This window comes from Zootoca vivipara, chromosome 1 (assembly GCF_963506605.1).
Source record: "Zootoca vivipara chromosome 1, rZooViv1.1, whole genome shotgun sequence".
Classification (NCBI taxonomy): Eukaryota; Metazoa; Chordata; class Lepidosauria; order Squamata; family Lacertidae; genus Zootoca; species Zootoca vivipara.
In genome coordinates this window covers 119,613,165-119,636,366 of record NC_083276.1, presented here as the reverse complement: position 1 = coordinate 119,636,366, position 23,202 = coordinate 119,613,165, and the positions used below count along the sequence as shown (strand labels likewise).

At 46.9% G+C, this 23,202-nt stretch overlaps 1 protein-coding gene across 6 annotated transcripts; it reads left to right on the top strand.

Moving 5' to 3' along the window:
* The first annotated feature begins 2,057 nt into the window (after positions 1 to 2,057).
* OSGEPL1 (O-sialoglycoprotein endopeptidase like 1) lies at positions 2,058 to 22,968 on the top strand. Of its 6 annotated transcripts, none has more exons than XM_035135930.2 (10): positions 2,058 to 2,157; positions 10,947 to 10,986; positions 14,291 to 14,384; positions 16,510 to 16,760; positions 17,143 to 17,530; positions 18,327 to 18,531; positions 18,618 to 18,766; positions 19,628 to 19,758; positions 20,485 to 20,556; positions 22,510 to 22,968. In XM_035135930.2, exons 3-10 carry the CDS (start codon positions 14,370 to 14,372, stop codon positions 22,583 to 22,585), a joined length of 1,287 nt encoding a protein of 428 aa, XP_034991821.2. In that variant the 5' UTR covers positions 2,058 to 2,157; positions 10,947 to 10,986; positions 14,291 to 14,369; the 3' UTR covers positions 22,586 to 22,968. The 6 variants fall into 6 exon arrangements, with proteins under 6 accessions (XP_034991821.2, XP_060137333.1, XP_034991812.2 ...); XM_060281350.1 differs by lacking the exon at positions 10,947 to 10,986 and adding an exon at positions 10,865 to 10,917; XM_035135921.2 differs by having other exon boundaries at positions 10,865 to 10,986.
* Positions 22,969 to 23,202: the final 234 nt, after the last annotated feature.

Genomic DNA, 23,202 nt, shown 5'->3' with positions numbered 1-23,202 from the left:
GCTTTCGTGTACTGTATCTGAAGAAGTGTGCATGCACACGAAAGCTCATACCAAAATAAAAACTTAGTTGGTCTTTAAGGTGCTACTGGAGGAATTTTTTATTTTGCTTCGACTCAGACCAACACGGCTACCTACCTGCCCTGAAGACAATAAGCAAAAGACAATGGAGAGGCTTTCCCATTTCCTTACTCCTCGCAGATAAATATTTGAGGTCAGTTTGGGAGAGTCAACATGGTTTCAGGATTGCTCTCCTGTACTTTTTCAGATGCTTTATATACAGTCATACCTCATGTTGCGTCTGCTGTGGGTTACGTCTTTTCAGGATACGGACGCGCCGAACCTGGAATGGGTTACTTCCAGGTTTGGCGCATGTGCTAAATAGCGCTCTGTGCATGAGCACCGAATTGCATCACGCACGTGCGCAGACGCGGCACTTCATGTTGCGGCCTTTTCATGTTGCGAACAGGCCTCCAGAATAGATCCCGTTCGCAACCAGAGGTACCACTGTACTTATGTGTGTGTTTGCCTTGTAAATTTATGGGTGTACATGCAATATATGGGGGGGGGGGGAGGACCAAAGAAAAATACTGTAATGTAAGCCCCATTTAGCTTCTTTTTTCCTCTTAAATAATATTCCTAAGGAAAAGATAACAGCTGTGCAAATCCAGACTAACTGCAAAGCCACCATACATTGCAGGCACACCACTTACCTCTAACCATCCTGGTAACTGGTTCATTAAGGATGTTGGACATTTCACAGGCTTCTATGGGTTTGTTTGTGCTCATAATAATTTAATAATTATGTTAATAATTATCATTTATACCCCGCCCATCTGACGGGGTTTTCCCAGCCACTCTGGGTGCCGTCCAGCACATTATATAAAAGCATAATGAAATGTTGAACACGCTTGAAGTGTATGGCCTGTATATGCGGCCTAAAGGGGTGGGAAAGTTTTAATAAGGACAGATAAAATAATCAATTCATAGGGTTGGAAGGGATCCTGAGGGATCAATCCCCTGTAATGCATGCAAATGTAATATAAGAGCCTGCTGGTTCAGGGCTCATCTAGTCCAGTGTTTACTGTTGGGCAAAGATTTTGGTGAGTGAAAGGGACAGGACAAGACTTGCATTGAGACCAGGAATAACTCTGAATTATCTTTAGAAAGCAGCATATACCACTCTACACTACAGGCTCGCACATCATGATTAAGAACAGAAGCATTCTGATTCATGGGCTCCTGACTCTTTTATTCCAAAATATGCTCGGTCACCTCATTGGGGTTTTTTTTTTTTTAATGTCATGGTTGTGGGAGTTGGGTGAAGCAGAGGACAAAGGAAGGCAGAGTTCCTATTTTATAGAAAAGGAAAGTTTTCTTTCAGGTCTGGCGGCTGCCCCAACCAATTAAAATATTACATAAGGGTGCAGAATGCAAGCTTTCCAGTTCCCCAGAATTCTTCAACCCGATAATTCCTCCCATCCTTGATTTTGTTTGCCATAGTCTGATTCAGAGCCCTTGAGAAGTCAAAGGTTTGTAATTATGGTGTGCATTTTTGGCTGCCCCAAAATTGTACGCCATTTTGGATTATTTTTTTTAAAGCGCCAATATTATTATGCAGTTAGGACCATCTACTATAAACTTTGCAATATTGTTTGGAAAATCCCTTCTAGAAAGCAAGCGCGGGGGAAATGTTTCCCCCCTTTCTAATTCCCTGCTTGATTCCCTACCAAAAGAAAAAAGAAAAAGCGTCATGCATGCAAAATGCAGCACAGAAAACAAAGAATAATCGTAGCTAAAACTGCTCCCTTCAAGCTCCCGCCGCCAGACCCCATTCAGCTCCACGCCCTCCAAAATGGAGGGTTCCAAAAGCGAGCCGGAAATTGAGGAGCGCTCGCAGCTCTGTCATTTCGTTGGTCTGCAGCGACGTGGCGTCTGCAGGCGCCCGCCTCTCCCGCCAATTCGATTGGTCTACCCTCGCTCACGTGGCCCCGGCGACCGCGCGAGGGGGCGGAACGGCCGGCCGTCCCAAGCGTCATTTCGCCAGTTTAACCCTTTCGGGGGCTTTCAACCTACCCCTTTGCACGCCCTTGAATGGGGGAAAGGCTGTTTGTTGCCGGTTCGTAGACACATACCCGGTTGGCGGGTAGCGAGTGGAAGGTAACTCTCGTCCTGGGGAAAAGGGGAGGTTATTTTAGATTAAGGGAAGGGGTGGGGGACCTTCTCTGCAGGGACCTTGTTTAGTTTGGGTGCTTACCTGTCATGGAAGCGTCAGTTGAGTTTCCTGCATTGCAAGAGGGTTGGACTAGATGACCCGCGGGATCCCACCCAGCTCTATGATTTTTATGGACGGAGCTGCCAAAGCTAAATGCAGAATGAAAGGGACGAGGCAATGTCAATGATGCAGTGCCTAAATCAAAATGATTTAAAGTTACTTCTCTGTGCGTGCATACTTGGGAGCAACAATTCTAAGATGTGCATAGAAAGACAAAAAAAGAAAAAGCATATTGTCCCAGTGTGGTTTGCAATGTACCATGTTGTACGAATGCTGGTGTTATTTGCTTAGGGTTTGCCAACCACAAAACAGAAAGTCACAAAATGTGAAATATCTAAAAGGAGATAGGAGAAACTGGTTTCCTCTCTGTGCCAGGTGCTAGCACTGGGCCTTTTCCCTTTTCCAGTTCCCTAGCATCTCTGATTTAACAGACCATCAGGTGAAGACACTAGGAAGAGCATGCAAGGCTGTGCAGTGGTTTGGCATAAGGTAGTTTTCTGCATGACTTTGTGTATATCATGGTACGATTTGTGACCAATTTGTGGATCGTTTGCAATTTGATTTGAGTGCTGGTAAACTGGATGTTTTCACCAGCAGAAGCAGTGTTAGAAACTGAGATATGAAAGCTAGGAGCTAAATGGCACCTTAAACCAGGGTTGTGGGCACCACAACGGAATGTCCAGCCGCACTTTCTTAATAACATGGATACAAAGCTGAAAAGGAATGAACTGCAGCTAAAATATTATGTTCATTTTTCACATGGTCTAGGTCTTCCCCTGCCCACCCCCCTAATATTCTTTAAAGGGTCTCTTCTCCAAACTTCAGAGAGTAGCTGGAAGCATAGCTGCCAAGTTCTCCCTTTTTTTAAGGGAAATTCCATTATGCTGAATAGGCTTCCTCGCGAGAAAAGGGAAAACTTGGCAGCTATGGCTGGAAGTGGGGGAGGCAGAAAAAGGTCCTCCTTTCTTTCCACTCTGCAGTTTTAATCTGAAATCTTAGGCACAATACTGCGGCCAGAGCTCAGAAACTGCTCGCGCTAATGAAATTCCCTGTCACAAAATGTGCCTAGAACAATGGGAGTTTCAAACACTGATCAAACGCACTTGATGTTGCCAGTGGTGGATGCACAGTTTCTACAGGAAAACATCCTCAGGATTGTTTATTAAAAAATAAATAAAAATGTTTATGACAAGTATTTTTAAACTGCTCTTCATCTACACACCCGGGCAGAAGACAAAAGGCATGGAATGAAACAGTCATGCTGAAAAATGTCATCAGGAACAAACAGAGGCATATAAAAACAAACAGAAGAAGCTAAATAATAAACAGGTTTTGAACTTTCAAATTCTTGGTCAAATAAGCTTTTAACTCAGCATTGGGATGATTGTAATGTTGGCACCAGTCATTCTCCATTCCACAAATGGAATACCATGACATTGTTGCTGCGTGATGAATTTCTCCTGGCATCAGAAGAAAGAAAAGATCCTCCCCTTAAGACATGGGCAGGTGGTTTAGGAAGAGGTATTTGGGTTCTAAGACTTGTATGCCTTTAAAGGTCAGCACAAACCCCTTGAATTAGGGTGGGAAGCAAGAGATACTTCAGAATTGGCGTAATATGATTCCATCTAGCAGTAGGCAGTTAAACATTCCGGTATTCTGCCTCCGTTGAAACTTCTAAGCATTCTTCAAGGGCAGCCCAAATTTTAATAGCAATTTCTAACTAAGACTTCTATGGAGGAGAAGAAAATCAAACTTGAGCTGGGCAAATTATATTCCCATAATGTTTTTTTTAAATATACATACTGTCACGGTGGCCGGAGTGGACTACTTCAGAGTAACGACGCTACGCAGCTCTGCATTTTATTCTTTTATTGGTGCTGCGTATTTACAGTGCTCAAGTCATTGCTATTTACACGGAGTGATGTGGTCAGTCGGTTTCAGAACCTCCTAATGGCTTTTGGCGCGTCTTTCTCCAACACAAAAGCTTTGGCAGACCCATCCTCTTGCCCCTCCTCTTCCTGCGTAATTCTGGAGTTGGGGGGATGGGTCTTCCCCCCTTGCTTGCCCCTTCCTGTCCCACCTGGGACCCTGGCTCCTCTACCTTGCCTGAGCCTCGGACACGACTTCCTGCTTCCCCACTGGAATCGGAACTCTCCCTGCTTTCCCCTTTGCTCGGGGACGGGCTTGAACTCAGGAGGGGAGGGACTTCGCGATATCCCCTGTCCCTCACATCCACCCCCCTCCCAAGCTCTCCTTCACCCCTCCCCAGGCCCCCCCCATGTGTCGGTGACGACTGGAAGCCTAAGAACTCAGTGCTCTCCGAGCCCGTTGGTGTGAACACCTCCCCCCAGTCCTGCGAGCCCCCCCCTTCCGCCTGGGAGGACGGGAATCCCAAAAAGTCCGTGGCTTCAGAGCTGGTGGGGGTAAAAACGTTCTGCCAATCTGCTCCTTCCTCTGACTGGGTGGATCTCGGTGACACCCATACCTCATCCTCTGGTTCCTCAAACTCCGCTTCCCAGCGCCATGGTGAGCTGCTCTCCCGTGCCTCCTCCTCCTCCCCCTCCCTTTCCATGTGCCAGGGCTTGGGTCTGTGGGGAAAGAGGGCGTGAAATTCTTCCACCAAGAATTCCTCCTGTATCTGAGTGGCTGGGACCCATTCATTTTGGGACGGTGGAGCATCCTCCCATGCCATGAGGTACTCCAGTCCCCCCACCCCCCACCTTGAATCCAGGATGGCCGTGGCCTCATTGAGTTGCTCCCTGCCTTCCCTCTCCCCCCCTCCCTCGGGGGTTTGTTCGCTGTCTCGGAGCCTGCTGCTTTCCCTGTATGGCGACAGCAGCGATCTATGAAACACTGGATGCACCCTCATGTCCTCTGGCAGTGCCAGCCTGTATGCCACCGGGTTGACCTGTTGCGTGACCGTGAAGGGGCCCAGCCTTTTGGGTGCCAGCTTTTTGCACCTCCCTCTGGTGGGAAGGCCCTCCGAGGACAACCACACCTTGTCCCCCACCCTGATGACCTCCCCTTGTCGCCTGTGGCGATCTGCCCCCTTTTTGTACGCTTCCTTGGCCCTCTCCAAGTGTTCTCTGAGCTGCTGGTGCACCGTCTCCAGTTCCTCTGCCCAATCCTCAGCCTGTGGGCCCTCCTCCTCCTCCTCCCCCTCCCTCTCTGGGAAAGATCTGAGGTCGCGCCCGTAATTGGCCTTAAAGGGCGACACCCCTGTGGAGACGTGCACTGCATTGTTGTAGGCAAATTCTGCTAGTGGCAGGCGATCCACCCAGTCCGTTTGCCTCTGGCTGACGTAGCATCTCAGGTACTGCTGCAGAATGGCGTTGACCCTCTCCGCTTGTCCGTTGGTCTGCGGGTGTCTAGCCGTCGACAAGCTGACCTCCACCTGCAGGAGGTTCATGAGCCGCCGCCAGAACCTGGAAACAAATTGGCGGCCACGATCCGAAATAACCCTTAAAGGTAATCCATGCAGTCTGAAAACGTGATCAACAAACAGTTTGGCTGTCTCTTCTGCAGAGACTGCCCTGGCACACGGTATAAAGTGGCACATTTTGGACATGAGGTCCACCACCACCAACACTGCGGTCTTGCCCCTGGACGACGGCAGGTCTGTGATGAAGTCCATGGACACTACTTCCCACGGCCTGTGTGGCGTGGCTAAGGGCTCCAGCAACCCTGGTGGCGCTGCTCTGACCACCTTTGCCCGCTGGCAGGTGTCACAGCCCCGTACATAGTCTCGAACATCTTCCCTCACCCCTGGCCACCAGAAGTGTCTCATGACTAGGTGAGTGGTCTTGTCCCTTCCAAAATGCCCCGCCGTTGGGTTGTCGTGCATCTGTTTGAGGACCGTACGTCTGAGCTGGGTGGTGGGCAGGTACAGTGCACCCTTGTAGAAAAGCAGCCCTCTGCGGTCTGCAAAGTCTTTTGCCTGCTCCCTCCCCCCTCTCAGTTCTCTGAAGATGCGGTTGGCAAATTCATCCGCTGCCGTCAGTGCTGTGAGTTCTGCCTCGCTCACCACTGCTGCTCCGCAGGACCATGCCGACGGGGGGAAAATGTGCCTTGGGGCTGGTGGCGCCTCCTCCTCCATGTACTCTGGCTTGCGGGAGAGGGCATCCGCCCTGACGTTCTGCTCTCCCGGGATGTAGTGTATGGAGAAGTTGAAGTTCGAGAAGAACTCTGCCCACCGTATCTGCCGCTGGTTGAGCACCCTGGCAGTTCTCCAGAACTCCAGGTTCTTGTGGTCTGTGCACACCTGGATGGGGTGCTTGGCGCCCACCAGGAAGTGTCTCCAGTGCTGGAACGCCGCGTGGATCGCCAGAAGTTCCCGATCAAAAACTGTGTAGTTCCGCTCTGGCTGGGTCAACTTCCTGGAGAAGAAGGCACAGGGTCTCCACTCTCTGTTGGTGTCCAGTTGCAACAAAATGGCGCCCACAGCTTTGTCAGAGGCATCTGTCTCAATGCGTAGGGGCGCGTCCTGAACCACGTGGAACAGGTTCTGGTCTGAGGCGAACACCCTCTTGAGGCTTTCGAACGCTGCTTGCGCCTCTGGTGTCCACCGGAACTTCTGCTTGCCTCTCAGGCAGTCAGTGATGGGAGCCGTAACTCGAGAGAAGTTCTTGATGAACTTCCTGTAGAAGTTGGCGAAGCCTAGTAGGCGTTGGGCATCTTTGCGCGTCCTGGGGCTGTGCCAGTCCAGGATGGCCTGCACCTTGTCCTTGTCCATCGCTAGCCCCTTGTCTGACAGCTTGTAGCCCAGGAAGTCCACCTCCTTGGTGTGAAACTTGCACTTCTCCAGCTTCACATACAGGTGGTTCTCCTTCAGGCGCTGTAACACCTCCCTGACGTCCTTCACGTGCTGCACTGGGTCGTTGGAGTAAATAAGGATGTCATCCAGAAAGACCAAGCATTTCCTGAAGAGGAGGGACCCCAGGACGTGGTGCATGAAGGCCTGGAAGCATGCTGAGCCCCCTTGCAACCCGAAGGGCATCACCAGATATTCAAAAGAGCCCAGCGGCGTGAACATCGTGGTCTTCCACTCATCGCCCTCCCGGATTCTGATCAAGTTGTACGCCCCCCTCAGGTCTAGCTTGGTGAAAATCTTGCCCCTGCGTGCCGCTGTCAGGAGATCATCCACTCTGGGCATGGGGAAAGCCACTGGTTCTGTCACCGAATTCAGCCGTCTAAAATCCACCACCAGGCGGCGCTGTTGCGTGTCTTTCTTGTCCACCCAGAAGACCGGGCTGCCCCCTGCTGCCTTGCTTTCTCTGATGAACCCCCGCTTGAGGTTCTTGTCGATGAAAGCGCGCAGATCCTCCAGTTCCTGGTCTGACATGGCGTACAGCTTGGCTGGGGGTATAGTTGCCCCTGGCACCAGGTTGATCTGGCAGTCAAAAGGCCTGTGTGGGGGCAGGTGGTCGGACTCCGCTTCGCTGAAGACCTCCTGCAGGTCCCAGTACGGTTTGGGTATCGCTTCACCCCCTTTGACGTGCATGGTGGCCACCGTGGCTATCGGAGGCCCCTCCCCTGGTTGGTGCTGCATGCAATGTTCTAGGCAAAAGTCCGATCCAAATGTGATGCATCTCTGATGCCAACTTATGGAGGGGTCGTGGCGCGCCAGCCAGCTCATGCCCAAAACTATGGGGGGGTCTGAGATGGTGGTGACGTTGAATGCCAGTGTCTCCGAGTGCCTTCCAACCGTCATTCTCATGGGGGGGGTTTGATGAGTGATGGCCCCTCCCAGCAGCTCTCTGCCGTCAATGGTTGCCACGTGCAGAGGAAAATCCAGCTGCAGAAGCTGGATCTGGTGCTCTTCTGCAAAGTTTCTCGAGAAGAAGTTCGCTGACGCCCCACTGTCAATTAGGGCGAGGACTGTAAGGGGATAGCCATTTGGAAGCGTGAGCGTCACTTCTAGAACCACTCCTGCTCTGGGAGGGGTGGGCTGGCTCTGCTCCTCTCTGTGCGGGTGGGTGGGCTGGGGCTGTTGTCTGCTGACTGTGCCTGGCTGCTGCCCCTTGTCTCCTGCAGCCAGGCTTTCCCGTTTCCCTGCTGTGGTGCTGCGTCAGTGGGGGAGGGCACAACCGTTCCCGCCTTTCCTTGCCACTCCCTGCGATGTGGGCAGTCTCTGACGAGATGCTGGGGGGAGTTGCAGAGAAAGCAATTCCCACCCCTTCCCTCCTTGCGTCTTGGCGCCGCTGGGGTTTGAAAAGCCCGCGCGCGCGCGCTATCAATCTGCATGGGTTCCTGGTCCTGACTGGCCCCAGGCGTGGCTTGAAAGGGTTGTTGGGGGAGTGGCTTCTCCTGCGACCGTGGGAACCAAGCCCGCTTTGCGCGCGTTGCTTGCTTGTCGCTCCACCGGGATTCCTGTCTCACCCCCACCGCCAGAGCCGCTTTGCTCAGCTGATCCATATTACTGGGCTTTGGACCTCTCGAGAGCTCATCCTTCACCTCCTCATGCAACCCCAAGTAGAACGCCGCTTGCATAGGGGGGGACCCCAGTTCCCACCCCAATCTGTGCACCAGCATGGTGAATTTCGCCCAATACGCGCGAACTGTCATATTTCCTTGGCGTAAATTATGAAGTTCCTCCTTAGTCTGGTCCATATGACTATCGGACGAATACATCGTTTTCAAACCTTCTAGAAATAGTTTGACATTCTTCATGCAAGGATTCCTTGTTGCAATTAACGGTCTTAGCCACTCCCTGGCTGCCCCGGTAAGGTGCTCCACAATAAACGCTACTCTGTGCTCATCATCAGGGAACTCATCGTGGTGCAGCTCAAGAGCATACACAATCTCAGTCTCAAAGCCCTGAAATTCCTTCGGGTCTCCATTGAACTTGCTAACTAGGGTCCCAGCTCTCCTTCCTGGCAGCACTTGGACTTGGGGTGCCCCTCCCGCCTTGTTTTTCTCTGCATCCAGCTTGTTTTGGAGGTCTACCGCCACCGCCCTTAATTGCTGCTCTTTTTCCTGAAGCTCTCTCACCTGTTCCGCAAGTTGTAGCCGGTCGTCCTGGACCTTCTTAGTCTCCTCTTTAGCTGCCTTCAATTCTCCCTGCGCCTGCAGCGACAGCTGCTGCAGTTCTAGCTGGGCTTGCTCAGCGATCTGCCGCCACTTCTCCGCCTCTGACACGCTCATCCCGGCAACTCCAAAGTAGCCCAAAAATGATTAGGAGGTTGCTGTCACGGTGGCCGGAGTGGACTACTTCAGAGTAACGACGCTACGCAGCTCTGCATTTTATTCTTTTATTGGTGCTGCGTATTTACAGTGCTCAAGTCATTGCTATTTACACGGAGTGATGTGGTCAGTCGGTTTCAGAACCTCCTAATGGCTTTTGGCGCGTCTTTCTCCAACACAAAAGCTTTGGCAGACCCATCCTCTTGCCCCTCCTCTTCCTGCGTAATTCTGGAGTTGGGGGGATGGGTCTTCCCCCCTTGCTTGCCCCTTCCTGTCCCACCTGGGACCCTGGCTCCTCTACCTTGCCTGAGCCTCGGACACGACTTCCTGCTTCCCCACTGGAATCGGAACTCTCCCTGCTTTCCCCTTTGCTCGGGGACGGGCTTGAACTCAGGAGGGGAGGGACTTCGCGATATCCCCTGTCCCTCACACATACATACATATATATGTATATATATAACAATTGTTACTCTGTAGTTTCTAGGGAATAGTACTAAATGTATGCTGATATTTTTTATTTGGCTTATTTGTGACAGATTACAAATACTGTATGTAACCTGAGTTTCATATAACCCTGCATCAAACCATCCAGGGATGCTACCTACCTCTTAAGCAGCAGACAGAAGCCTTGATGTCCATCTACTGCATACCGTTCTCTTGTGTTTGGCTGTCTTCTATATTGCTTAAAGGATGAAGGGAAAGAGTAACACATTTTTAGACACAAGGGATAAGAGCAAAAACTATAAAGAATTCTTACGCCACAAGCTTTTAAAACGATTCTTAACACACAAAACCGACTTTTGGAGGTTGTTTTTTTTTGAAACATCAGATTGTATAAATCACTGTTTATGGATGTAGTTTGCTTTTAGCAAAACTGCAGTAATTTCAAGCCTACAGGGGGAAAATGAAATTATATACAGGGAAGAGCAGCCAGATGCAGGGGACACACAGCTGTTGCACCTTTAATAGCTATATGGAAGAAGGAATTTAAGCAGGTGTAGCTTGCATGACAAGTTACACCTGCTCAAATTCCCTCTTTCTGTAGAGCTATAGAAGGTGTGTACCCATTTTTCTCTTCTGTTTCTGCTTCAGAATCTTTATTGTTCAGCGTTACAGAGCGGCAAAAGGAATGTAATATTATCTCTTCTGCTTATTCAAGATCAGAGATTAAAATCTTGCAGAACAGGGGTTTTTTTATTCTCCTTGTTGAATATGTTGCCATCTGATCAAACATAGCTCATGCAAAGTAAACAGTATGGCTCACAAGAAGTTACTTTTTTTGAAATACAGATGAGGTGTCACTAGAAAAAGAAAGGTAAACTAGAGCACCATAATAAGTCATTGTTCCAAGTCATATTCTGCAAATTGATTGTTCATTTATTTGATTTATATACCGCCTTTCATCCAAAGATCTCAAGGCAGTTCACAAAATTGATGATTATCTCTTTGAGGATTTGAAAATAGTAAGTAGTTCTCCCTCCTGCAATTCTAGCTTACTTCCTGATCAACATGCATAGGATCATGCTATACAGGTAAATCTGTTTTAATGCATAATCTTGTTTATAACTTTGAAGATAAATTTGGCTATAGGTTTGACAAAATGGTGTGTTATGACTTAAAAGACTCTGGAAGTTTGTTTTGTAAAACTAACAGCACAATCCAATGCATGTTTCCTCAGCAGTACGTTCTGCTGTACGATGAGATGTGCTTCCGAGTAAATGTGTTTAATCGTGTCCTCCCTTAAAGAGGGCACATGTTGCGGTGAGACCTGGCAACCAAACCCTGTTGTGGGTGGGTATGATTGAATAGCCACAACACCCAAATGGTAGGTCCCTTGATGCAGGGTTCAATCAGGCCAATGGGACGCAGGCTAAACGTATCAAGGGACCTATATACAGTGGTGCCTTGCTAGACGAAATTAATTCATTCCAGGACTCAATTCGTCCTACGAAAATTTCGTATAACGAGGCACCGTTTCCCATAGGAATGCATTAAAAGTAAATTAATGCGTTCCTATGGGCTCTGGGGGAACTGGTGGTGGCGGCGGTGGTGGCGCTTGCTCTCTTGGCTCGGGGAAGGCAGGCAGGCGCTTCCCCGAGCCAAGAGAGCAAGCGCCGCTGCTGCCAACGACAGAGCCGGATCGGACGAAGCTGACGAAGCTTCGTCGGATCCGGCTCTGTCGGGGGGTGGGGTGGGGGAAAGGCGAAGGAACGATCCTGCGCCTTTCCCCCACCGCCGCCAAACCAGTGCCAGAGCCGAAGTGTGGCGCTGTGGCCGGGGGCTTTTCGCAGTTTGCCTCCCCCTTGGCTCGGGGAAGGCAAATGGCAAAAAGTCCCCCGCAGCGCCTGCCTCCCCGACACTGAACGCAACTTCTGAGACCCGAAGTTGCGCTCTGTGCCGGGGGTGCGGGGCGAGAGGCGGTGGGGGGGAACACCTCCCACCGCCGCCTCCCGCCTGCCTCCCCCGACACTCGGCTTTCTCAGGGAACGCAAGCGGGCGGGCTAGGTGTCCCCCGCTTGCGTTCCCTGAGAAAGCCGGGCGCGCTTTCTCGGCGAAGACAAGCGGGCGCGCTTTCGCCCCATTACCCAGAGCCAAAGCGCGCCCGTGTGGGGATGTTTTCGCTGGCTGCCTTCCCCAATTCAAGGAATTTTTGATCTGGGCCAGGACCAAGGGCAGCATCCAACAAAGTAGTTCTGTTATCATAAGGACTTCCACTTCATAGCCAGAAGTCCTCTCCCTCTCCTCTCCCTGTGCATCCTGTAAATATGTTCTGTGGGTCTCCTTAAACCTCTTGGAGCCCATTAAAGGGGCACATGAGGAAAGGAGAGGAGAGGGAGGGGGAAGAGGAAGTTATGTTGTGCAAATGGAAACCCTTGCACTAACAGAACTACTTCATTGGATGGCTCTCCAAGTTCACAAGTCCTTTCACATGAAAAATCCATTCCTGGCTTTCCTTCAAGATTCCTGTTTGAACAATCTAATTTGGCGGGGAGTGGTGGAGGAGGGAGCTTTTTAGTTGCTGCTGTTGTTAAGACAATTGAGAGCCAAAAGCTCTTGCCAATCTCCTGCAAATCACTCAGAGACCTACCAGAAGTCTCTGCAGAAATTGCCTCTGGTAGCTCTGAGCTCTCCTGCATGAGCTTTTCTTAAATGAATGGGAACTCTGCCAGAGCACAGTGCTATTTGTTGAGATGCTCTATAGCAGAGGTTTGGCTCTGGGGACCCTCTCTCTGAGTGCCTTTCTGACACTCCAAATCAGCCAAGAGTAAGGTTCATGATGTGCTGCTGAAGGTTCAGAAGCTTTTCATTATTTATTGAGAAGTGATGAAAGAAAATACCTATAATAAAGGATTAACACACATGCTCACATTTCATTCACCTGTGTTCCCTTCTGTAACCTGCCAACAGAGTTTTGTCCAATTATTTAATCCTTCTGTTGTTGTCCACAACAGATTTATCGGTGTTTGAAAGCTTTCAAAAGCACATCTCTCTTTCTTACTTTTGGCATACAAAGCCATCCATAATGCATAGCTTTCTCAAATCTTGAGGATTCTTTGGAAACAACACACAGGGCTTGATTAGTAATAGTATTGGCATACTTAGACTTTATTCATAAAATGAAGGTGGCTGAAGACTCAAATATCCAATTTCACTATTCTCCCACTTTGGGGGCAATTGATATTGACTTCCAGCTACACCTAAATACACTGGGCACGTGAATCCTGAAGAAACGCACAGAATTCACCACGGTCCAGCTTTTGCCACACACTTCTTGTTTGCAGCATTCCAAGACTCAAACTGTTTTCAGTTCTCTGTGTATCATCCACACACACACAGCTACTTTATGTTGTATGAACACCTGTTACCCGTAACTGATGCCTGCCATGGGCAGAGAAGGTTGTTGTGAAAATGAGCCCTATGTTTTAAAAAGGTAAAGGACCCCTGACAGTTAAGTTCAGTTGTGGATGACTCTGGGGTTGCGGCGCTCATCTCGCTTTACAGGCCGAGGGAGACAGTTTTTCCGGATCATATGGCCAGCATGACTAAGCTGCTTCTGGCGCAACGAAACCAGAGCAGTGCATGGAAACACTGTTTACCTTCCCGCTGGAGCAGTACCTATTTATCTACTTGCACTTTTTGTGTGTGTGCTTTTGAACTGCTAGGTTGGCAGGAGCTGGGACCGAGCAACGGGAGCTCACCACATAGCGGGGATTCAAACCGCCGACCTTCTGATCGGCAAGCCCAAGAGGCTCAGTGGTTTAGACCACAGCATCACCCGCATTCCACACTCACACAGTGCATAAGCACCTGTTGCCCATAACTGACGCCTGCCATGGGCAAAGAAGGTTGTTGCAAAAATGAGCCCTATGCTTAACTACAGTAAAAGATCCAGCAGGAAAAATAAACCCAGCAGAAACCTCCCCTTCTGTCTGTTAGCCCCTAGCATTGTACTACACAATAGTGCAAGGAATTCAGGGCATTGTGCCTGTTCATGTGCTTTTCCCTTTGCACAAGCCAACAAACAAACCCAGAATCTTGGCTTGTTGAAACATTGGTCAATGGCTTTGGAACAAGCCATGGTATTAAGACAGCTTCAAACCATTGTTTGATATCCTGACTTGTTTCTCAAATAATTGGCCACAGTTTCCCAGTTCAGACAAAACAGGAAACTATAGTTAATCGAAGACTTCACTGTTTGCTGGCAGATATTTGCTGGCTTGCGGAAAGAGAGAAGGAGCAAAGAGCTGCAGCCAATCCCAAAACATGTAGCATTACCCAAAGGCCTACTTTTTATCTTGGCTTATTAAACCAAAACATGATTTCTATTTATTCCAGATTTATTCAAACTGTGTGTCTTTGGAAACTATGAAATGTGACGCCTGAACTGATAAAGAAAGAACACTCTTTCAACACAATGTTTTTGAAACAGGTAAAATCATCCCCCATATATATATATTGCACTGACTGATCACTTTCTTTGCTTCCAGATGTCTACCCCATTACTTTATCTCAGAATGTGTTTTGTTTTCTTCTGTCAGTGTTTGACCTTCAGCCTGACTGTCATTCTAGACAGTATTGGTGTGTTCCAAATAGTTGGAACTATTTATTTATTAGTTCACTAGTATTTATTCATAGTTCACTAGCCTCAGGCTGCCCTTAATTCAGCATACATCAGCAAGTATACAGATAGCCAAGTCAGTTTTTAAAAAACCTGTTAAAATTATGCAGCTATAAAGTTTGCAAAACCGCAAGAGCATGGATATGTTTGCTTTGTGCTGCTTTTGAAAGGCCTGTGACAGATTCCTCGAAATCAATTCATGTGCTAGGACAGGGGTGCCTTTTCAAAGAGGGCCAGATTTGATGAAGTTAACATGCGTGAGGGCCGACCAAATTTGTTGAGCTTTTTTTTTATGACTGAAATTGTTGAGCGGTTGAGCTTTTCTTAGGATTTGACCCCACAGAGAATTTTTGGGGATTTTACCCCCAAGACATATACTGCCATGGGAACTGGATTAAATTGATTGGCAGGCCACATTAGGCCCCTGAAACGGAGTTTGGACATGCCTGTGGTAGGAGGAAGGAGGATTGCTTTTGCAATCAAAAAGAGTGCACTGCTGCATGCAAGGAAACCGATATTCCAGAATCATTAAGGAAAGACGCCTGAATCTTTCCCAACAAATGAGTAATTGTGTGAATCCACTGGGTTTTTGAAATACCCCAACATGTATTGCAGTTTAAATTGGTTTTAAATAACCATCTAGCTCTTATTTTGGACCCTCTTATTTTGGTATGCAGTACAGTGGTACCTCGCAAGATGAAAATAATTCGTTCCACGAGTCGTTTCGTGTTGCGATCATTTCGTCTTGCAAAGCGCAGTTTCCCATAGGAATGCATTGAAATTTAATAAATGGGTTCCTATGGGGGGAAAAGAAGCGCAAAAAAAGAGGCGCCGACTCACCCGCCACGGCCGGAAGTCTTCAAGGCTCCGGGGAGGGGGAAGCAGGAGGAGGGGCAGGGGTCTGGAAGGAGTCCGGAAGCCATTTACAGAGATGGGAGAAAGCAAGGCCGGAGCCGTGGGGTTTCCTCCCGCCGCAGCCTCCGTTCCTTCAGGTGCCGCCGCTGTTCCCACCAAGGGCCACCTGGTGAGCCCCGCTGCTGCTCCTGCCGGAGCCGCGGAGACCGCCGAGGAGGGCAAGGCCGGAGCCGCGGAGGCCGCCATGAGCGCCGCGCCGCCGCAGGAGGCAGAACCGGCGGCTGTGGACATCACCGACGGAGTCCTAAAGATAAGCGGCAGCGGCGGTTCCTCGCAAGACTGCTTCGTCTTGCAAAGCACGGCCATAGACGGCTTCGTTTTGCGAGTCGTCCAAAAAATCACAAAATGCTTTCGTTTTGTGAGTCGTCCAAAAAAAATAATAATCGCAAAATGCTTTCGATTTTCGATTTTTTTGTTGCTTGAGGCGTTCATCTTGCGGGGTACCATTGTACCACTTTTTCCTGGAAGAAAAGCACTCACATGTATGAAACAACCCTGAGCTTGGCTTATCATAATGTCTTAGAAAGGGCTCATGGTTGCTTTCCCCCAAACAAACCACAAGCAGTAATCTAAGAACAAACCTTGATTACCACTCATGGTTGGTTTGGGGAAAACAATCCGCACCAGCCCAGGTTTGAACAACACAACAGGCCGGATCTTGGCTTGTTCCATCAGTGGTATGGGAACCGCAGAGGAGCACCATGGGATTTTTTGAACAATGTGCTCCAGTTCCAGGATGCTGAGTGTTCACATTGAACCATAGCTTGTAGTCCATAGGGAACAGAATGCAGGACCTCAGTTCTGGTGATTTGGGGTTAAATGTCAGCTCAGCCAAGACGTCCCACTGAGAACAGGGGGGGAAAGCCAATTAGTTTCACTTGAAAATCATTTAAAAAGCCAACTGAGGCACTCCTTTCCCTCATAAGTTATACCAGAACTAATCACCTGTAGGGTGGGAATAGAGAACCTGGGTACGGTAGTAACCACGAGATGTTAAATTCTAAATTTTGTTATTGTACAGTTTCTTTGTAGGTATGCCTGTCTACAGAAATCTTTCGCGGTGAGAGGTTTTGGAGGAGCAATTTCAAAACCTCCTGAACCTTGCTGGATTAATGGTTTAAGAAGAGTCTCTGTTTGCCGTGGCAAATGCTTTTCTACCAAAATAGTTCTGGGTATCGAAACCAGCTGTGATGATACAGCAGCAGCTGTGGTGGATGAAGCTGGCAACATTTTAGGAGAAGCCCTGCATTCTCAAAGCGCGGTTCATCTGAAGTAAGTAGTTCTTACCGTTGGTGAAAACATAGTTTTAGGTACTACGTACGTTGAATATCATGTTGTTGTTTTGTCATCACGTGAGTTTGTTCTGTAAGTGCACCTAGATCCCTGCCACAATTTCAACAATCCAAGATCAGTGGTGTCAAAAAGCTCCTAAAAGTCCGGGGGGGGGGGAACCAGTAAGGTAGATCTCTTTGATTTCTTAAAAACATACACACGCAATTGATCTCTAGTGTCGCTACTACAGCTGTGTTGGGAGCCAGACCTGCAGGTTGCCAAAAAAAGAAGTGCAAACTAGCAAGAACATCTGCATTTGAGTTTTTTAGCTGGGCCAAACAGATTTAATGTAAACATCATGTACATGTTTGTTTCTCATCAGCACAGGTGGAATTATTCCTTCGGTGGCACGACAGCTTCACCAAGAAAACATTGCAAGTGTAGTGCAAGAAGCACTTGCCGTCAGCAGAGTTAGCACAGATGGACTGTCAGCCATTGCAACAACCGTGAAGCCAGGACTTGCTTTAAGCCTTGGAGTTGGGTTGGCCTATAGTCTGGAACTGGTGGAGAAATGCAAGAAGCCTTTCATTCCCATCCATCATATGGAGGCGCATGCTCTTACCGTTAGGTTGACCAATCGTGTGGACTTCCCATTCCTGGTACTTTTGCTCTCTGGGGGTCACTGTATACTAGCTGTAGCACAGGGAGTTTCAGATTTCCTTCTCCTTGGACAAACATTGGACATTGCACCTGGGGACATGTTGGATAAGGTAATCCTTTTAATTGGATAAGGTAATTCTTTTAATTAGTGTTTATTTATTAAAACATTTGTATGCTGCTATATCAGAAATATATATCAAAGCAGTTTACAGCAATAAAAACACAAAGCAGTGCAATGCAAAGCAACTATAAAGTTAAAAACAGACATCAATTAACCATTGTGGATGTACAGTGGTACCTTGGTACTCGAACGGCTTGGCTCCCAAACAAATCGGCTCCTGAATGCCGCAAACCTGGAAGTGTTCTGGTTTGTGAACGTTTTTCGGAAGCCAAACGTCGGACGCGGCTTCCACAGCTTCTGCTTGAGTGCAGGAAGCTCTTGCAGTCAATTGGAAGCCATGCCTTGGTTTTCGAATGGTTTCAGGAGTTGAATGGACTCCCAGAATAGATTGAGTTTGAGAACCAAGGTACCACTGTATTCTTAATTGCCTGCATAGGCCTGGTGGAACAGGCAAGTTTTCAGCAGGCATTTAAAAGTTGGCACAGAAGGCCCCTGCTGAATCTGTTGGCAGAATAGCCCATGGGACAGGGCCAATGAGGAAAGCCCTGTGCAATTGTCCCACTTACTTGGTGATCATTTAGCTAATTGGGATAAAACCATAACGATGTGGCTGCCTTGCGGCTGGCTCAGTGTCAAGCCTCGGCACACAACAAGAAGGATTTGAGGTGTGACTTCGGTCCTTCAGAATCATAAAGCTACTCCTTGTGCTCATTTGCCTTTTCCGGTGACTTTTAAAATATACGTGCATATTTCTTTAATTTCTGCTTCTGTTTGGATTTTTTTAGGTAGCCAGGAGGCTTTCTTTACGAAAGCACCCCGAGTGCTCTGGCCTGAGCGGTGGAAAAGCAATAGAACGCTTGGCTCAGCAGGGAAATAGACGGCGCCATGAATTCAAAGTCCCCATGGAGCAACATCACAACTGCAACTTTTCCTTTGCTGGACTTCAGTCCCAGGTCACTAGAGCGATTGCAGAAGAAGAAAAAGCGGAAGGTATTTACCAAAATAGGATGGATACAAATTGCTCATGAGAGCTTCACATAGGCTTGGGAAAACCTATTTGATCGTAATTTCTGCAGGACGTCAGGAAGGAGAACTCCTGTCCTGCATACCGGACCTTGCTGCAGCAGTCCAGCACACAGTAACTGCTCATATTATCGCTCGAACGCACCGAGCCATTCATTTCTGTAGAAGGAAGGGTATCTTGCCACAGAAGAAGGCAACTTTGGTAAGTGTGTGTGTGTGTATGTTGTTAGGAAAACTCCAGGGAACTGCATCTTTCCCTCTGAAGCGCCCCTTGGGGTGATTCATCACTCTTCTGTCCCGAGTCGCTACTGTGACATATATTCGAAGATATAGGCACACATAAACATAGCAGAGCTCAAAGCAGAAGCTGGACTTGGGGTGTAGAATACCAAGCTAATTTATTATGTACAAGATCAAGTGTTACAGAACAAAGAAATCATGGCTCCTCTCTCCTTCTCCGAGAGAGAACAGAAAATGCAAAAGCATAACATAATGGAACAGTGTAACTGAACTTCTGTTCTCATGACTCCAGCAGTGTGGAATGTCAACACAGACATGTGATGAAAACAATCACACATCAGCAGTTGGAAGGAATGAAATCTCAACATGTGTGTGTTGCGCAGTTATCCTAAGCTCCAACAGTATGGCCAGGAGCTTAGTTGTATTAATTGCTTGCACCTTTCGGTCCAGGAAGTGGTGACCTGATCAACATAGGGACACGAATTAGTAACAAATATTATTAACTAACACGAAGGAAATAAAATACACTGAATCCAAGAGCACAAGACTTTGCATGTACTTGGGGAAAGTCAGCATGTCATGGGGGACTATGTTTGTTCCTGGGCTCTGGCTTTCCCACACCCATTGTATGTAATACCTAATGGTGCCCACTCAAATATCTTTATACTGTATGTATTTCAAAATGGCAGAGGGGGAAAGGGCATGTTTCTGCCCTGTGCAGGGATTGCTGCTAGCAAGGTGAGCCAGGTTGTTATAAACATAATCCTGCCGCCCTACTTCCTCAGACTTCCCATTAAACATGAGTTTCAAACATTGGTTTCAGGTGGCTTCAGGGGGTGTTGCAAGTAACCAGTATATCCGGAAAGCTCTGCAGGTTTTAACAGAGGCCACCGATTTCACCCTGGTATGTCCGCCTCCCAGGCTCTGCACTGACAACGGTGTTATGATTGCATGGTAAGCAAATACCGTGTTTCTCATATTATAAGACATGTCTTATATTTATTTTTTTGCTCAAAAAAAACACACTATGGCTTATTTTCAAGGGATGTCTTTTTTCCCCCCTCCTTCTCCTGCCGCGGCCGGCATACTGCTGCGCCTATCACTATGTCTTATTTTCGGGGTATGGCTTATATTCCTTGAATGCTTAAAAATCCTGCTATGGCTTATTTTATGGGTATGTCTTAAAATATGAGAAACAGGGTATGTGGTTTTTTCCTGTTTGGAATTCTATTCTGAATTATAGTGCAACATGGTTAATTGGGAAACACTTTGTTGGTATACCTAGACACAGTTTCCGTGTAGGTGATAGTTGTATATAGTCCCATGGGAGTTAGTTGCCAATAAATGTATACGTTTTGTATATGTGATTGTGTCGTATATTTGGGGTACATACCTTTCTTACATGGAAGTTCATTAAGTGCAAACCACCCTGGTAGCATTGTTCTTCGGAGAGAAAACTGCCTGTTATTGTTTGGTCAAAAAACGAAAACTGAAGACCAAAGAAAGAGCATGGCCAAACCACGTTTTCTCCAGTCAAGGGCCCTTGTTAGGCTAGCAGAAATTATCTCTGTCTGAAGTCTCTTTGCTGAGCTTACATCAACAATATTGTATTTAGTTCACTGTAATGGAAAAAATGAACTAGTTTATGAAAAACACTTTACACGAATATTCTCTCTTTAGGAATGGCATTGAAAGGCTTTGTGCAGGACTGGGTGTTTTATATTGCACAGAAGGCATAAGATACGAACCAAAGTAAGTAGTATTTATTATATTTTCCCTCAGTTTTATATACTGTGTTCTGTTATCTCTGCAGCACTCCAGAAAAACAGAGACAATATCTGTTGAGTGCTTTAAAATCTTACGAGACCTAGAGAGAGTGGAGAGGTGGGACAGAAGTCCCATGCCATAGTTTTCTGTTCCTCTCCTTTGTCCCTTATATCCAGGATTATACATCTGTATTCTTCCTTGCTTTTTAGCAGCCCACATCGGTTCAGTAGTATTTAAATTCTGCCCCTAAAACCTTGCAAAATATAATGTAGTGTGTGTGTGTGTGTGTGTGTGTGTGTGTGTGTGTGTGAAATGCACAATAGGAAAATGTTGCATAATCGTTGGGAATAAAGTTGGACACATTGACAGAGAAAACACTAATCTCTGACCATTCAAGTTTTAAATGTTACCCAGGTGTTCTTCTCCTTCAAGTGGCTCAAAATTTGGGAATATGATTTCCTGTCCGTTGGAAACCACTGTGGTGAACAAAAATTGATGGCAAATTCCTAATGGTCCACACTGATTGTCAAGTTGGAGGTTGAATGGATACATAGAGCTTTTTGAATTCTGTTATTCATCCTTGGATAAGGCATTATAGGACCTCAGAATCCATCAGGGGTTTCATAGAGACAGAAAGAAAGTTTCTAAATTTTAATTACATTGCTCAGATATTTCAACAGGTTTGTTCACCACTGTGCCTTTTTATGGACGATTTCCATATTAGTGTTGACCCTTTTCACAGCACATAATTCCTCTCACTGGATTTGGGGATACACACTACTGCTATTATATAGTGGGTGGTCCTTAAATTGTGTAAATTACTATATATATAATACCGGTAAGTGGCATTTCGTTCAACAATACTAGTCACGTGTCATTTTCTTTTGCTGTAGCTTGGCATATTTTTTTCTTTAGGCTCAGCTGCAATCCCAAATCTAAACACAGACTGAGTTACACTTTCCTAAGAACCAAATTCATCTTGACTTTTCATCAGAATTCGAGCTATGTGCTGTTGTCAATGCTCTCTTCCAGGCTCTCAGCCATGTATCTGATTTTCCACTCACAAACGGCTGCATCCAATTCCCTGCGACTTTGTTTACAGCTTTTGGCTTGGCCAACTAGTTCTTGGTCTTTCAACTGTACTTTCAGAGCCTCTATATTTCTGGGGAGGGCAGTTATTCCCAAAAATCAGCAGAAGTAGCCACCCCTCTCATTGAATTTCTTCCGAGGTAGAAATCTGGGGGAGTGGGGAAAATAAAAGACATGTAAATACGTTCCTTTAGCTACAGTGTCAACTTACCATTTCTCACGTGGCTGCTGCCCTGAAGGAAATAAACAGAGTGTTCTGCTTATGGATTTTCTTTGTCCTAATTATATGGTCTTTCAGGACTCAGTAAATCTCTCTGGTGTAGCTCCTCCTCTCCTTGGGGTTGAGGAGAGAAAGAGGGGAGAATGAACTCCTGAGATTTGTCTTGGGAACAAAAGAAGGGGGAGGGCAAATAATAATTTTATCCTTTTCTGAAGAAAGGATACTGAACTCAAAAATCCTATGAAGAGAGGTCATTGTTATGAGAGGAATTCTCCAAAGTCCTATGAGAAAACTTAAAATTTATTAACAGATGTTTAAATTCTAGATGAGATACAAAAGGTCAAATCTGTTTATACGGATCAAGAAAACCAAAATACTTCTGCTTGGTGTTAGTCTGCACAATGTACTATAGCTGCATTGTTTTGAATAGTACAACAGTCTTCATTATGGGAATTAAGATTAAGAATGATATAAAGGAGAGACTGAGTATAGAATTCATTATTACCTACTAGAGCCAAATATGTATGCGGTTTATAATGCTGGCTAATTATTTTGTATGATACTGAATTTATAATGGGATGACTGTACTTCTGTCTTAAATGTTGTTGTTTTTCATTGTTATTTATTAGAGCTCTGCTTGGGACTGATATCTCAGAAGAAGTCCAAAAAGCTTCCATCAAAATGCCAGCACCAGATCAGATGTGAAAAGTGAATTCTGCCACTATCCATTTTGATGGGAGCTCCATGCCAGTTGCCCCAGCCTCTGTACGACAATGTGCCATTGCTGAGATATTTCATACTATGCTGGGGATATAAGGCATAAATGAAGAAGATATTTCTAAGCATTCTATCCCGTTCTGTAAATTTCAACATCGACCCTTGTCAACAGTTAAACAAGGCTTTTGGTTTCTAAAAGGACTAGTGGAAAGAAGAAGTAAAAGCAGAGGGGTTTGTGCATGACAGATAATTCCATTTCCTTTCCCAAGTGGTTACATACTTGAATATAGTTGCTCGGTTGGACTTCTTGATTGTGAGGCCACCTACACCAAAGCGAATTGGAATAAATCCCCTCCTGAACTTGTTTATAATTTTACTCTGTTTGTTAATATAGTTTATCTTTAGCATGCTGTCACCATCCTTTGCTTAAGATCATAGCCCAGCAAAGCAAGTCCTTTGGTTTAGTCCCTTTGTAACTCAGTAACCACACTGAGCACCTGGGAGATAAGAATCAAATTTGGTACGTTTATTTAGGACCTTCCAAATGGGAATACCGGTTCAAAGCCTGCACCTGTTTTCAAGTGGGGGAGAAAAGTTATACCTGC

Bases quoted from the DNA above. Each gene is read 5' to 3' on its own strand.
- OSGEPL1 (XM_035135939.2), top strand. The intron at 17,531-18,326 runs GTAATCCTTTTA...GGATTTTTTTAG, and splicing joins CTGGGGACATGTTGGATAAG to GTAGCCAGGAGGCTTTCTTT. The intron at 18,532-18,617 runs GTATTTACCAAA...TAATTTCTGCAG, and splicing joins AGAAGAAGAAAAAGCGGAAG to GACGTCAGGAAGGAGAACTC.